The sequence below is a fragment of the Mustela nivalis genome (genome assembly GCF_964662115.1).
Source record: "Mustela nivalis genome assembly, chromosome: 3".
Taxonomy (NCBI): domain Eukaryota; kingdom Metazoa; phylum Chordata; class Mammalia; order Carnivora; family Mustelidae; genus Mustela; species Mustela nivalis.
This window is the reverse complement of record NC_139022.1, coordinates 86,924,835-86,938,065: the sequence shown is the minus strand read 5'-3', so window position 1 is coordinate 86,938,065 and position 13,231 is coordinate 86,924,835. Positions and strand designations below refer to the sequence as shown.

Sequence of the window (13,231 nt, the reverse complement as noted above, 5' to 3'; positions counted from 1 at the left end):
GCATCTGGGCAGCTCATTTGGTTAAGTGTCTGCCTAAGGCTCGGGTCCTGATCTCGGGGTCCTACGATCAAGCCCAGTGTCTGGCTTCTTTTTTTATTTATTTATTTATTTTTTTTTAAAGATTTTATTTATTTATTTGACAGAGAGAAATTACAAGTACACTGAGAGGCAGGCAGAGAGAGAGAGAAGGAAGCAGGCTCCCTGCTGAGCAGAGAGCCCGATGCAGGACTCGATCCCAGGACCCTGAGATCATGACCTGAGCCGAAGGCAGCGGCTTAACCCACTGAGCCACCCAGGCGCCCCCAGTGTCTGGCTTCTTGCTCAGGGGGGAGTCTGCTTCTCCCTCTCCCTCCGTCCTTCCCCACAATTTGTACTCACTGTCTCTCTCTTTCTCTCAAATAAATAAAATCTTTCAAAAATAATAATAAAATGTTACTGGAACTCCTCATTGCCACTAGCAAAAAGACAGACCCTTCCAAAAACTTTGTGACTTGACCCTGTCTCTGCCTCCGTATTCTTGTTCTGTTGGCTTTTTCTTTCTACCTTCAGTTCCAGCACTTCTGAATTTACTAAGAGCTGTGTATTCTTTCAGTCCAGCCAGCCTTGCTACATCTCTGGCTTTTCCAGGGATACCCCTTTTCTCATCCACTTCTGTGGGTGCCCAGCCAACTCCCAGTTGCTGCTAAAGAAGAACCAGACGAAAGTAGTGTGTCACTTGAGAATATTTGAACTGCAAGAAACAGAACCCACAAGTTAAACTAGTTAAAACAGTAAAGAGAATCGAATGGCTCATGTGTCATGTATGAAAGATACCACCCAATACCCAGTTTCTAACCTTCTGTCTTGTCTGCCATCTTCCATGTCTGTCTACCCTACGGCCGCCATTAGCTTCTTGGGGTTAGTGCACGTTCCTTCCAGGAGTTCTCTCCCAGGATCCTGGAAACACACATTGTTTTGCATCTTGTTTTCCCAGATTGAATCACATGCCATCTCTGGCCAAAGCAAATGAACATTGTCATTAGCTTCACCGAACCTGAGCTAAGCCTGAGGGTTGAGAGTAGTGTGAGTTCCACCAGGTTTTGTTATCCCAAATAACAGGTAGCATCCTTGGGCGATAAGCAGTACTGACCCTCCTTACAGAAAACTGATCACCTCCTCCTTTGGTCCTGTTGCACAATTTTAAAAGGTCTCTTTTCCAGGTTTTTCAGCACTAAAATTTACAGCAAATGGAATCCTTTCTCCCCAGAGCCTGGCACAGCACCCCCCACGTGGCCCTTATTAAAAAGTGTGTGCTAGAATAAAGGACCTCCATTTGCTTGCTTTCGTCCCTCCACGAGCCCCTGGGCTTCACCCTTGGCCAAAGATTGTGATTTATGCTTTTCTGAAATTACAGACCTACCTGTTCACAACCTGTATCTTTCTTACTCTTTAGAGGAAAGGCTGCCCTCTTTGGTTATTCATTCCAGCCCTCTCTGCACAGGTACTCATTCAGAACCCCTCTCAGTGGCTCACATCTCCACCCTGCACAGTCCGTTGTAAGGGAACAAATTGGAACCTTATGACACTGGTTCAGATTCTGTTTCCAACATGTCCTGGCTTTGTGACCATGAGGCAATTACTAGTCTCCCCTGGGCTTTCAGTGGGAGGGCCTTAGGGTCCCGGCAGATAAAAAGGTGATGATGTTGTAAAATTCTTAGATTGAGTTTTTGATAAGAGCTTCTAAAACCGAAAGAGACAGATAGCCATATTGTGACTTAAGAAACTTTTTGTTATGGAGAGAGCCTGTACGCCTAATGCCTAGTCATGTACCAGCTGATGACTTGGGTTCACAGCAGAAAAAAAGCCAGCCTGGCAAGAAAGCAAGATGGTAGCCACTTTCTTATTAAAAGAAAGTGAGGATGTGGTTTCTGATCAAGGAAAATGGCTATGGAAACCCAGCAAACGTGTTGTGTCTACCTTTTATGGTTGATTGTATTGAGCTTTACAACTGCAAATAAATGCCTTTAAGTGTTTATAGATACAAAAATAGAATGAAATAGAGCCTGCGAGAAAGGGGAGATCCTTTGGGATTCTCCACCGATCTCACATTCCCACTGAGGGGTTTTAGGGATGTTTTGCAGGTCAAATGGGATGAATATCCAGGCAGATCTTGGGAGGTCGACCTGCTGCTTTTCTAGCTGTACACTACAGGCTTTTAATGCAGAAAACCAATTCCTTTATGGGCCATTCACTGGAGTTTTCAAGCGCTGTTTGCACATAAGCTGCTGTTGACCACTGCTCTGGTTCTAACCCAAGTGTCATGTAAGATCTGGTTCTGTAGTGTGAACTTGCCTGACCTGTGCTTCTGTCTTCACAAGTGACCCTTAGAAATAGAGGCCAGAAAAATGGGGCCCAAATCCCTTCTCTGGGAGAACCAGTTCCCAGATGAATCTGTACTCTTTGCTCATTTTATACCCTCCCACGTAGAGGGAGTTCCACTGAGGGTACCTCTCCTCCTCCAGTGCTTCCCACTTGCAAAGGAAATAACTGAAAACTTGGAAGTTCACTCTTGTAATGATGGCAAGAAAACTAATATTCCATAAAGAAAAAAACCCGAAGGCAAAAGATTTATGCATATTCATTGTTCTTAAGGGAACTTAAAAGTATTGAGGCACCTGGTGACTCAGTTGGTTAAGGGTATGACTCCTGGTTTCCACTCGGATCATGATCTCAGGGTGCTGAGTTTGAGCCCATTCCCCAGTGCGGAGCCTGCTTAAGATTCTCTCTCGCTCTTTGTCCCCCCTGACCCCCATAGCTCTCTCGCTCTCTAAATAAATAAATAAATAGATAGATAGATAGATAGATAGATAAGCAAGCAAGCAAGCAAGCAAGCACTAACCTCCACTAAATAACTTACACAGACCACTCTCCTTCTCAATCTCCAGGGGTGGAGTTCAGACATTGTTATTTTGAAAAGCTTCCTGGATGATATTAATGTGTCACCAGTTGCATTCAGACCCACTGCCTGAGCTGAATTATCTTCTCCCCTTTTATCTTTTGTCCACTGTTAGTGTTTACATGTTCAGGTAAAACTGCATAATCTCATACCTGGGATCTCTTTTCTTGTGTGCATATATGTTTCACCAGCTTGCTTTTTTTTTTTTTAAAGATCTTATTTGTCCAGAGACCAAGAGAGAGAGAGAAAGAGAGAGAGAACACAAGCACACAAGCAGGGGAGTGGCAGGCAGAGGCAGAAGCAGACTCCCCGCTGAGCAAGGAGTCTGATGCAGGACTCGATCCCAGGACCCCAAGATCATGATCTGAGCCGAAGTGGAGGCTTCACTGACTGAGCCACCCAGGCATCACTGCCCCCCCCTCCACCAGCTGGCTTTTGAATCTTTCATATTTTCTTTCCTCCTTAAGTGCCCTAAGCAGTGCCTGAAGTATTGCCCTGCATATCTTGGCTCTTTGGACTCTCTCCCTAAATTAACAGTTTGTCTGCAAATGTAGAATAGTTGTAACTCTCAATGACATGGTGAGTTTACCAATGACTATTTCTCCCACTGTACTGGTGAAGGGATCTAGTATTCTCCTCTGTTCCATGGCAGCTGAAGCAGAGACCCAGGTATGATCATACTAACACTCTCAAAGAAGGGGAAAAACCCACTAGGAGTGAGGAGGGAAAGATGCACAGGCAGTTAAGTTTCACTTCTTGGAGGCTGGAGTTGAGTTCAGTGTTCAGTTGTGGGGCTGTCCCGAGTGTGGCCATGTTGTCTGGGGTTTAATTTCCTGGATTTTGTCCTGTTTTCTGATCTTGTCTGTGCTACCATCCTGTCACCTGTGTGAGAGCTACTATCCACCCAGTAGATTTTTTTCTACTTGTCGCCTGTCTCAATTTCTTGGTTATTAAGAACACTAGTTGCTGGGACGCCTGGGTGGCTCAGTTGGTTGAGCGGCTGCCTTCGGCTCAGGTCATGATACCAGCGTCCTCGGATCGAGTCCCGCATCTGGTTCTCTGCTCGGCAGGGAGCCTGCTTCTCCCTCTGCCTCTGCCTGCCACTCTGTCTGCCTGTGCTCACTCTCTCTGACAAATAAATAAATAAAATCTTAAAAAAAAAAAAAAAAAACCCTAGTTGCTGCATGTGCAATGCACCATTTAACAACACGTAGCATGATTCTCTGTCCTTGAAGATTTGAAATGTTGAGGGGTGTGCCTCTTTCTTCCCGTTCTTTTCCTGTCTCAGCCAGCCCAGGGCTTTACATGCCCTGTGTAGGGTAATAACTCCAAAGTCTTTTCCCAGCTCCAACCTCTTTCCTGAAACCAGGCTCGCAGAAGTCCAGCCACCTATTTGGAAATTTCTACTTGGAATCCTTAGAGTCATCTTGGATGAAACATGTCCAAACAAAACTCTTCTGCCCGCAAACTGTATTTGCTTAGGCAGAAAACTTCCTTGATTCCTCTCCTATTCTACACACAGTTCTTTTATAGGTTCTATAAAAATGTCTCTCAAATCTGACTGCTTCTCACCATCTTCATGGGTGGACCTAACCAAGTCTTCTTTCACAAAGATGACTTGCATAATCTCCTAAAAATTGGGCTAAACATCTCCTTAAAATAATCTTAGAATATTTGGATGTTGATTTGTTCATCCTTTCCATCCTGCTTCCCATCAGTTTTACTTTCTCCCTACCTCTTTCTTCTCCTGTGTGAGGAAGAACTTTTAAATTTTTTTTGAAATAATTTTATATTTATAGAAAAGTTTTAAGACTTGAGAGAATTTCTATATACTTTTCCACTGTGTTAATATGTTTCCTTTTCTTTTAAGATTTTATTTATTTATTTGAGAGAAAGAGAGCCTGAGCAGAGAAGCAAAGGAAGAAGAAGATCTCCCACTGAGCAGGGACCCTGACTCGGGTCTTGATCCCAGGACCCAGAGATCATGATCTGAGCCAAAGGCAGATGCTTAACCGACTGAGCCATCCAGGCACCCATCCACTATGTTAATATCTTTTATAGTCTGAATACATTTGTCAATACCATGAAATTAACACTGGTATATTACTATTAACTAAACTCAGACTCTCTTTGGATACTAGCTAGATCCAGAAACTAGCTCAGGATCCTACATAGATTACATTTAGTCATCTCTCCCTCCTTTAATCTCTGACAGTTTCTTAAATGTTCCCTGTTTTTCACAATCCTGATGTTTTAGGGAGGACAGGTCAGATGTTCTGTAGAACGACCCTCAATTAGGGTTTGCCTTATGTTTTTTCATGATTAGACTGGACTTAAGGGTTTTTAGCAAGAAAACCTGAGGTGAAGCCCCTTCCCATAACATTGTATCAGGAGCACATGAGAGCGACCTAACTTAGCAGGTGGTGTTAATCTGAATCACTTGGTTAAGACCTTGTCTGTCAGGTTTCTCCACTGGAAAGTTGTTATTTTTCCCTTTCCCTATTCTAGTTTTGGAAGTGTGTCACTAAATCCAGCCAATCTCAGGGGGAAGAGAATTAAGCTCCACCTCTTAGAGAGAGGGTTATCTAATATATATATATATATATATATTTTTTTTTTAAAAAAGATTTTATTTATTTATTTGACAGAGAGAGAGATCACAACTAGGCCAAAAGGCAGACAGAGAGAGGGAGAAGCAGGCTCCCTGCTGAGCAGAGAGCCCAATTCCGGGCTTGATCCCAGGACCCCAAGATCATGACCTGAGCTAAAGGCATAGTCTTAACTCTGAGCCACCAAGGTGCTCCAATATATATTATTTGTGATATAATCACATCTCCTTTCTTTTAAAATCACAGAATGACCCATCAGTTAAAAAAAATAGCTCAAAGAGTCCCTAAACATATGTGAACATATTGTTCTAATTTTGTATGTATAACTATTAAAAATATTAAATAGGGGCACCTGGGTGGCTCAGTCGGTTAAGTGTCTGCCTTCTGCTTGGATCATGATCCCAGGGTCCTGGGATCAAGCCCCACATGGGGCTTCCTGCTCAGCAGGGAGCCTGCTTTTCTCTCTGTCACTCCCCCTGCTTGTGTTCCCTCTCTCACTGTGTCTCTCTCTGTCAAATAAATAAAACCTTAAAAAAACCCATATTAAATAGTACATTCTTTTAAAATTACCATTGTGGAAATTGTCTATACATATGAAACATCGCAGTTTTCTCTCTTGCCTTCATGAATAAAACAAGTTATTTTCTTCTTTTGTGCCCAAGGTTGATGGGGATAGGGGAGCATGAGGTGGAGGGGGTCCGGGTGGGGGGAAGAAGCTGAATCATTTCTTAGGACTCTTTTGTTCCCGGATTCTCCTAAAATTCTCTTACTGGGTTTGAGGGACCCTTGTTTGTCCTCACTCTTATCCAGGAATCACAAGAAGATCACAGTGTTCTCAAACAAAACTAACTTAGCTTCATTCACCCTTATTTTCCAAATGCATATAAGCTAGTTAGCACTTTTAGAAAGGGGAGGTGGGCAAAGGAAATCGTACTGTCAGCAAGTAATGATACACAGCAATTCTAAAAAGATGTTAGAAGTCACTGAGAAATCAGTATCCATGAAAACCATTTAAAAAATTTTACTGTTCTTGGGGCTCCTGGGTGGCTCAGTCAGTTAAGTGTCTGCCTTCAGCTCAAATCATGATCCCAGAGTCCTGGAATTGAGCCCCGCATTGGGCTCCCTGCTCAGCAGGAAGCCTGCTTCTCCCTCTCCCTATGCCTGCTGTTCTGTGGACTTGTGCCCTCTATCTCTCTGTCAAATAAATAAAATCTTTTAAAAAAATTTTAATGTTCTTGAATGTACTCTTAGGAGTGTCTTTAATCCTGTGATGATTAATAGTTCCATATTGTTTAGTTCAGGCAGATACTTCCTGACCTTTACTCTCTTTGTCCCACACTTCTTCCCTCCCCTAATCTTTACCTGATGCTAAATTATTAACGTGCGTTCCAGATCTCCTAAGCAGAAGCTTTGGTTTATGACTCGGACCAATACCTTATGTCTTACCTAATTATCTAAGTATGTGTTAGTGCCCTTCACATGACATTAAGAAAATAAAATGAAGACACGTGCACGATGTATGACAGGGGCTTCGGCAGAAAATGCACTGCCGCCGCTCACTGACTTCTGCGGGCTTCGGCTCGATCAGTGTGTGGTCCCCATGCATGAGCCACCCATTGCTCCGTCTGCAATCGCTGGGTCCTCCTGGAATCCGCTGCCATTTGAAGCCACTGTTCACAAGGTCTTGGCCACAGCGCATTCATTTCTCTCACTTTATTACCATCACATCTGATTCCAATTTGCTCCCAAATTGAGTTTCCAGTGCCGAGTCTGACATTCAAACCGTCAGGTGGATTAGCTCCCTCAGCTTGGTTAGCGTGGAGGCTTCAGGTCAGTCGACAGTGGCCGATTAAATGTCCTCTGCTCCTCATCCTGGAGCCTCGGAGGCCGTCCCATGGAGCAGCAGCACCAGGTTACGCACTGTGACCTTTCTCCTTGCTTGGAGCTCATCATGCTAGATGCTGGACCTATTGGAAAGACTTCTGATTAAAAACAGAGTTGGTTTTTATCCCTTATCTTGCCGTTTCAGCAGTTTTTTTTTTTGTTTTTTTTTTTTCTTCTCAGAGCAGAGCAGAGCAGCCAGCTTACGGTTGGGTCATTTGGTGAACTGTGATTAATTGAACTATTTGGGGATCATTCATTTGGCCCTTTGCCTCTCATATCATGAGTGATCTATTTGCATATGGAGTTGAAATAACATCTGACTGACTCTGTTATTAATGACAACCCATCAGCCCTGCCTCCTTTTCTTGCTGCGCTGTTGTCAGATCAGCTTACAGGACCACAGCATTTCCTTTCTCGAGCTCTAGGCCTTTGCTGTGCAGCGGGCTTCCATAATTCCTTTCTAATAGATACACGGACCCGTGAACGATTGCTTCTAGGGAGTTGTTCTTCTCTTCTTGCTTTTTCTCTTTTTAACCTGCAAACAAAACACATGTCTCAGTGCTTGTCATCACCAAAGATAGACTTGCTCATTGGTTTTCCATTTACATCTCAGTTCACAAGGAAAACAGGCTTGACCAGAGACTTTTCATCTTGTCCTTAGGGGGTTTAGTAAATGAAGGTGCACTTAGGTTTCACAATCAAGCATCCAAGTTGAGCAAGCCCTGTAATTTCTCGGAGATAATCAAGGATTGGAGAAAAAAGCGAAACAAAACAAAAATACAGTGTTTCATCTCTGAACCTTGAGGCTCTTGAGAGGAGAAAGAGCTCCTGCTTCTAAAATGGTTTCCTTGTTTCTTCTTGTAATTAAACAGTGATAGGATTATTATAACTGTATGGGAATACATTTGCCAGTTAATAAGTAGGGCGGGTTACATTTAAAGCAACTGTCCTCCCCTCGGTCTGCTCCTTTCAAGGCCGTGTTCTGTAAGCTGTGCTGGGATAAATTGTGCTGTTTAGAAGTAAGATCTGCGGTCACTGTCTGTGACACCCATTTAAGGATCCAATAAAAATAGGGGACAGGAAAGGGGAATTTGAAGCCGAGGGGGAAACACCTTTCAAAAAAGCTTCTGGAAGGCAAAAAAAAGAAAAAGGAAAAAAAGGTAATTATAGGAATGAAAAACTAAATTTAGTCAAGTCTTTCAAATTTATACTGGTTTTCTTTTGTTTGTTTGTTTAAATAGCCTGATGACTCATGACTTCCTATTCCTTAATTATTGTTATCACATAATCATTCCTGAGGACCAAGGCTTCTGAAATCTCCATTCCTGGGTGAAGATATTTCTGTATCTCTTTCTGTCTCCTTGGTTGGCTTTTTTGTTTGTTTGTTTGTTTTCACAGTCTCCCCTATAGTTAGGTAGATAGTGATCTTAATTAGTGATTAGCGTGAGAGCACCCTTTTGAAGACTTTAAAGCACTCTATTAATTGTTGCTGTCTGGTTACCTTTCGAGAGATTCATTAACCTACTTTTAAATAACCAAAGTCCTAAACTGCATTTATGTTAAGAAATGAAACCAGAAGGATATCTTTGGGTTTATTTAAGCAAATCATAGTAATGTGTAATCTTTGGTATGCACAGGGTCTTGCATGAGTTTATTTCTGTTGGGGGTGAATAGCTGGATTTCACTGCCTCCCCCCCCCCCATTTCACCTCTCATTTAATTATAATCCTGCAAAATTTCTGCTCCTCCTTCTATCCCTTTTCTCTTTGGATAAGTCCTTTGGTTCCTCCAGTTTTCCCAAAGCTCAATTTTAGGGCCATGGGGCTCAACTTAGTATTCTATTGTCCTTGCTTTGAGAGGAATAGTGCCTTTTCTGTTTTGGAATTTAGATGAACTATGTTTGTAATTTCAACACAACATGTAAAGAGAACAATGTAAGAAGGGATCCAGCCTAAAATCATGACGTTAAAATCTTTTCCTTGTGGAAAATGCTAAATCAAGCATAATGAAGAATTAGGCTATCTGTTTGGTGCCTTATTAGGCTAAGGTTAATGTGACCTCTCATGTAGGTGTTTTGTTTTGTTTTTCTTTTGCAGAAGGAGCTCAGTCTCCCCAGAAGAGGAAGTTTGTAAGTAGCCTAATTTTGTTTCCTTATTATTACTATGTTGTACAGTTTGTAATGTGGTTATTCTCCAACTTGTTAGGATTCTCAGGCAAATGGAGGATTAATGATAATCAACTGAATTGAGGAAACAGACACTTTGCATTTACTTATAAATGTCACATATTCATGATTTCAGGATAAGCTGAAGAAACTTTCTAGATTTTGTTCTTATGGGTGTTGTAAGCCAAAATGCTTACTTATTCCTGGGGCAATCTTAATTAAAAAAAAAAAAATTCTCTTAGGTAATCAAGCAAACACATTATTTGGTCTGCAAATGGTATAAATGGATCCGAGTCAAAAATTAGTGTTCTCCTATATGTTCTAGAAATCTGTGATTGTTTTTTATGCTATGGATTTTATGCAAAGGAAATGATAAACTTTTGCCATGATGATGAGGAATTTAAGTCAGCTGAACTTTCTGTTAGATCTGGATCTTATTGCATTGACTGATGTCATGGTCTTATTTTAAAAATAGCAGATTTATGAACCTCAACCTGATTTCTTCATAGTTTGTTCCAACCTTTTGTTTTGAAGGCCAATAATATGTTTGCATAAATCATTGTTTGTTTTGGTTTTTTGTTTGTTTGTTTTACCATTAGCAAGTTGCAGAAGGAAATTAATTATCTTCTGTGTTCCACTAAATTTAGGGTAGATTTGTTACCAACCAGTGTTGTGTAAGGGCTGATCTGGAAATACTGGGATTTGGTATCTACATTACAGAATTGAGTGGATGGGCAATGTCCTTTTTATATAAAAGTATAATATTTCAAGTAGGTTGATACAGATCTCAACTTAAAGTATTAGAATTGTATGTGGTAATTGTTGGAAGATTGTATTCATTTTGTTTACCAGTTTTTAGATTATGTCAGTTTTTGCATCTGAGAACCAAAATTTCATCTTCTATGAAGATTTTAGTACTATCTATTTTGGTTCTTAACGTTTTACAGCTTTAGGCTGCCTGGAGGATATGGGATCATTGTTTTTGAAGACTGTGTCTGGATAAATTTTCACAGACTTCCAGCTTTCATCTGTGTGTGCTAGAGGTTAATGACCTAAAAGTTGGCCGTAGAAAATGCCTTTAGAATAAAAACCTTGGCTTCTTCTGAATCATGATTAGGACTCTCTCCTAGACCTGGAAAAGTCCAAACATTTTGGTATTTCTAATCAAGATAAAAAATAAGAGATAAGAAAACCCGAAGTAAAACTACATGAAATATCTTACTAGGAAAAAAAATCTCTTTTCCCTTGTACCTTTATTTAACGCTTAAATTATCCTAGGTTTGTCTTTAATACTTTATTTGAGAAGTTCAGAATTTCAGTCAGATTTTCTTTTTGCCTTTATATTAGGTTACTTTTTTTTTCTTTTAGTTTTTGAGTTAGTATGTTTCCTGTAAATTTTTATTAAGGTCATGTTAATTACAAATTAGATTCCCCATGTCTATTTAAGGGCCTCCTTTTGTAGTATCTCCTTATCTCACATCTCCCTGTATAAGTCTGTTAATGTTAGCTGATAACTGTGGGTTGGTGGGAGAAAATAGAAGATACATTTAAATTTCTTGACTTGGGAGCATAGAATCTTTCATGAATGAAAAGGGTGACGGCATAAGTTTCTTTGACACCCATGCTTTGAAAGCTTAAGAGAAACATAGAATTACATTTTAGTCATTTAAATCTCATCCTTGGGGCACCTGGGTGGCTCACTGGGTTAAAGCCTCTGCCTTTGGCTCAGGTCATGATCCCAGGGAGTCTCCTTCCATCCCTCTCTCTCTCTGCCTACTTGTGATCTCTGCCTGTCAAATAAATAAGTAAGATCTTTAAAAAAAAAAAAAAAAATCTCATCCTTAATAAAAGTCAATTGATACATCAATCAGATAATGGAAGTAAAACATAGCATGTACATCAACATAAATCTACCTTTTCCTTTTTTAGTGAATTCTGTGGAAATTAATATTCCAAGTTAAAAAATAAAGAAAGAAGATGCTCTTTTGTATTTTTTTAATTAAATTATTTATTTTCAGAAAAACAGTATTCATTATTTTTTCACCACACCCAGTGCTCCATGCAATCTGTGCCCTCTATAATACCCACAGGCACCACCTGGTACCACAACCTCCCACCCCCCGCCCCTTCAAAACCCACAGATTGTTTTTCAGAGTCCATAGTCTCTCATGGTTCACCTCCCCTTCCAATTTCCCCCAACTCCCTTCTCCTCTCTAACTCCCCATTGTCCTCCATGTTATTTGTTATGCTCCACAAATAAGTGAAACCATATGATAGTTGACTCTCTCTGCTTGACTTATTTCACTCAGCATAATCTCTTCCAGTCCGGTCCATGTTGCTACAAAAGTTGGGTATTTTTAATTAAATATTCCCAGTAGAATTAATGGTGTATGATAGAGATGTTCTGGGACTTGACACCACTCAGCATTTTCATTGACCCCCATATAAAACGTTAGTAATTAATTTCCTCATGCAGTTGTTTTATGACTTGGAGAAAAAGAAATTTTTTTTGAAGATTTTATTTATTTATTTGACAGAGAGAGAGAGAGAGATCACAAACAGGTAGAGAAGCAGGCTCCCTGCTGAGCAGAGAGCCCGATGTGGGGCTTGACCTGAGCAGAAGGCAGAGACTTAACTCACTGAGCCACCCAGGCTCCCCAAAAAGAAAATATTTTTAAAAATAATTGCTAGAGTGATTTAATACAAGTCTAATGAAAAATCTAATGAAGAAGGGCACAAGTCACGCTTGTCAACGTAACTGTTCCTGGTTATTAAAACTTGTTAACACTTAGTTCTTGTATTTACTGGTTAAACGCCTCTGGCATAAGTGTTTTCAGATCTTGTAGTATCTTCTCCCAGAGAGATTGAGGATTTGATTTCACTGTTCTGTTGAATCTTGTTTCCATGTTAACAGTAAGCAACTACACAGGGTGATGGATTCCTCATTGCTTGTAGTTAAAAAGTGGTGCGACGGAATGTGTTGGGGGTAGGATGGGCTGGGGGTGGAGGGGTAGGGGGAGATGTGTGCCTTCAGAAAGGCTGTGCTCCTGGAAGAAGGTGCCTGATTTTGTTATACCTGAGGCTTCAGCTTTGTATGTCTTGAAGGATGATATTTTTAAAATGCATTGTCATCATTCAAGCACTTAGGGATTTATCAGATTTTTTAAAAGATTTAGTATTGTCTTACAGATAATTTTTATGTCTGGAATCACAAAAACATGTTTTATATATGTGAAAGTTAAAGCTCTCACAGTGGATCACAGAAAATAGGTCTTTCTTTTTATTCCTATCTTAAAGTATAAAAAAACTAAACTGCCTTCTGTCCAAAAGATAATCCAATTCCTCAGGAATTTGTAAAATATGATCATTTTCTCAAGAAATCACTTGAAATCTGTGTTGCTTCATATATGTTTTAAAAGGTTGCAAAGGGAATGATTCTGTCTTTTTTTTGTATGGGGCAAAGGGGCAACAGAGGAGAAGTCAAAGGACCTGCTTTCCAGGCAAGATGTTACTAAATGACCAGTGACTCCAGATCAGATTTTCAGAGGTTTTCTCAGTCCTTTATCAAGTTAAGAGTCCCAGATGTCCTCTCCATGCTGACTGCTTGGATAGCTGGACTTCAGCTACTGCCTTCCTCCCT

General features: G+C 40.6%; 1 protein-coding gene across 17 annotated transcripts in view; it reads left to right on the top strand.

Moving 5' to 3' along the window:
- The window catches only part of MAST4 (microtubule associated serine/threonine kinase family member 4), a 548,711-nt gene that overhangs the window by 269,290 nt on the left and 266,190 nt on the right, over positions 1 to 13,231 (top strand). For all 17 annotated transcript variants that reach the window (XR_014309533.1, XM_082723013.1, XM_082723009.1 and 14 more), the window contains one exon: positions 9,524 to 9,555. Coding sequence is in view for 16 of the 17 variants with exons in the window: in XM_082723013.1 (XP_082579139.1) it covers positions 9,524 to 9,555 (32 nt within the window). In the remaining variant the exon portion in view is untranslated. The remainder of the gene's footprint in view (positions 1 to 9,523; positions 9,556 to 13,231) is intronic.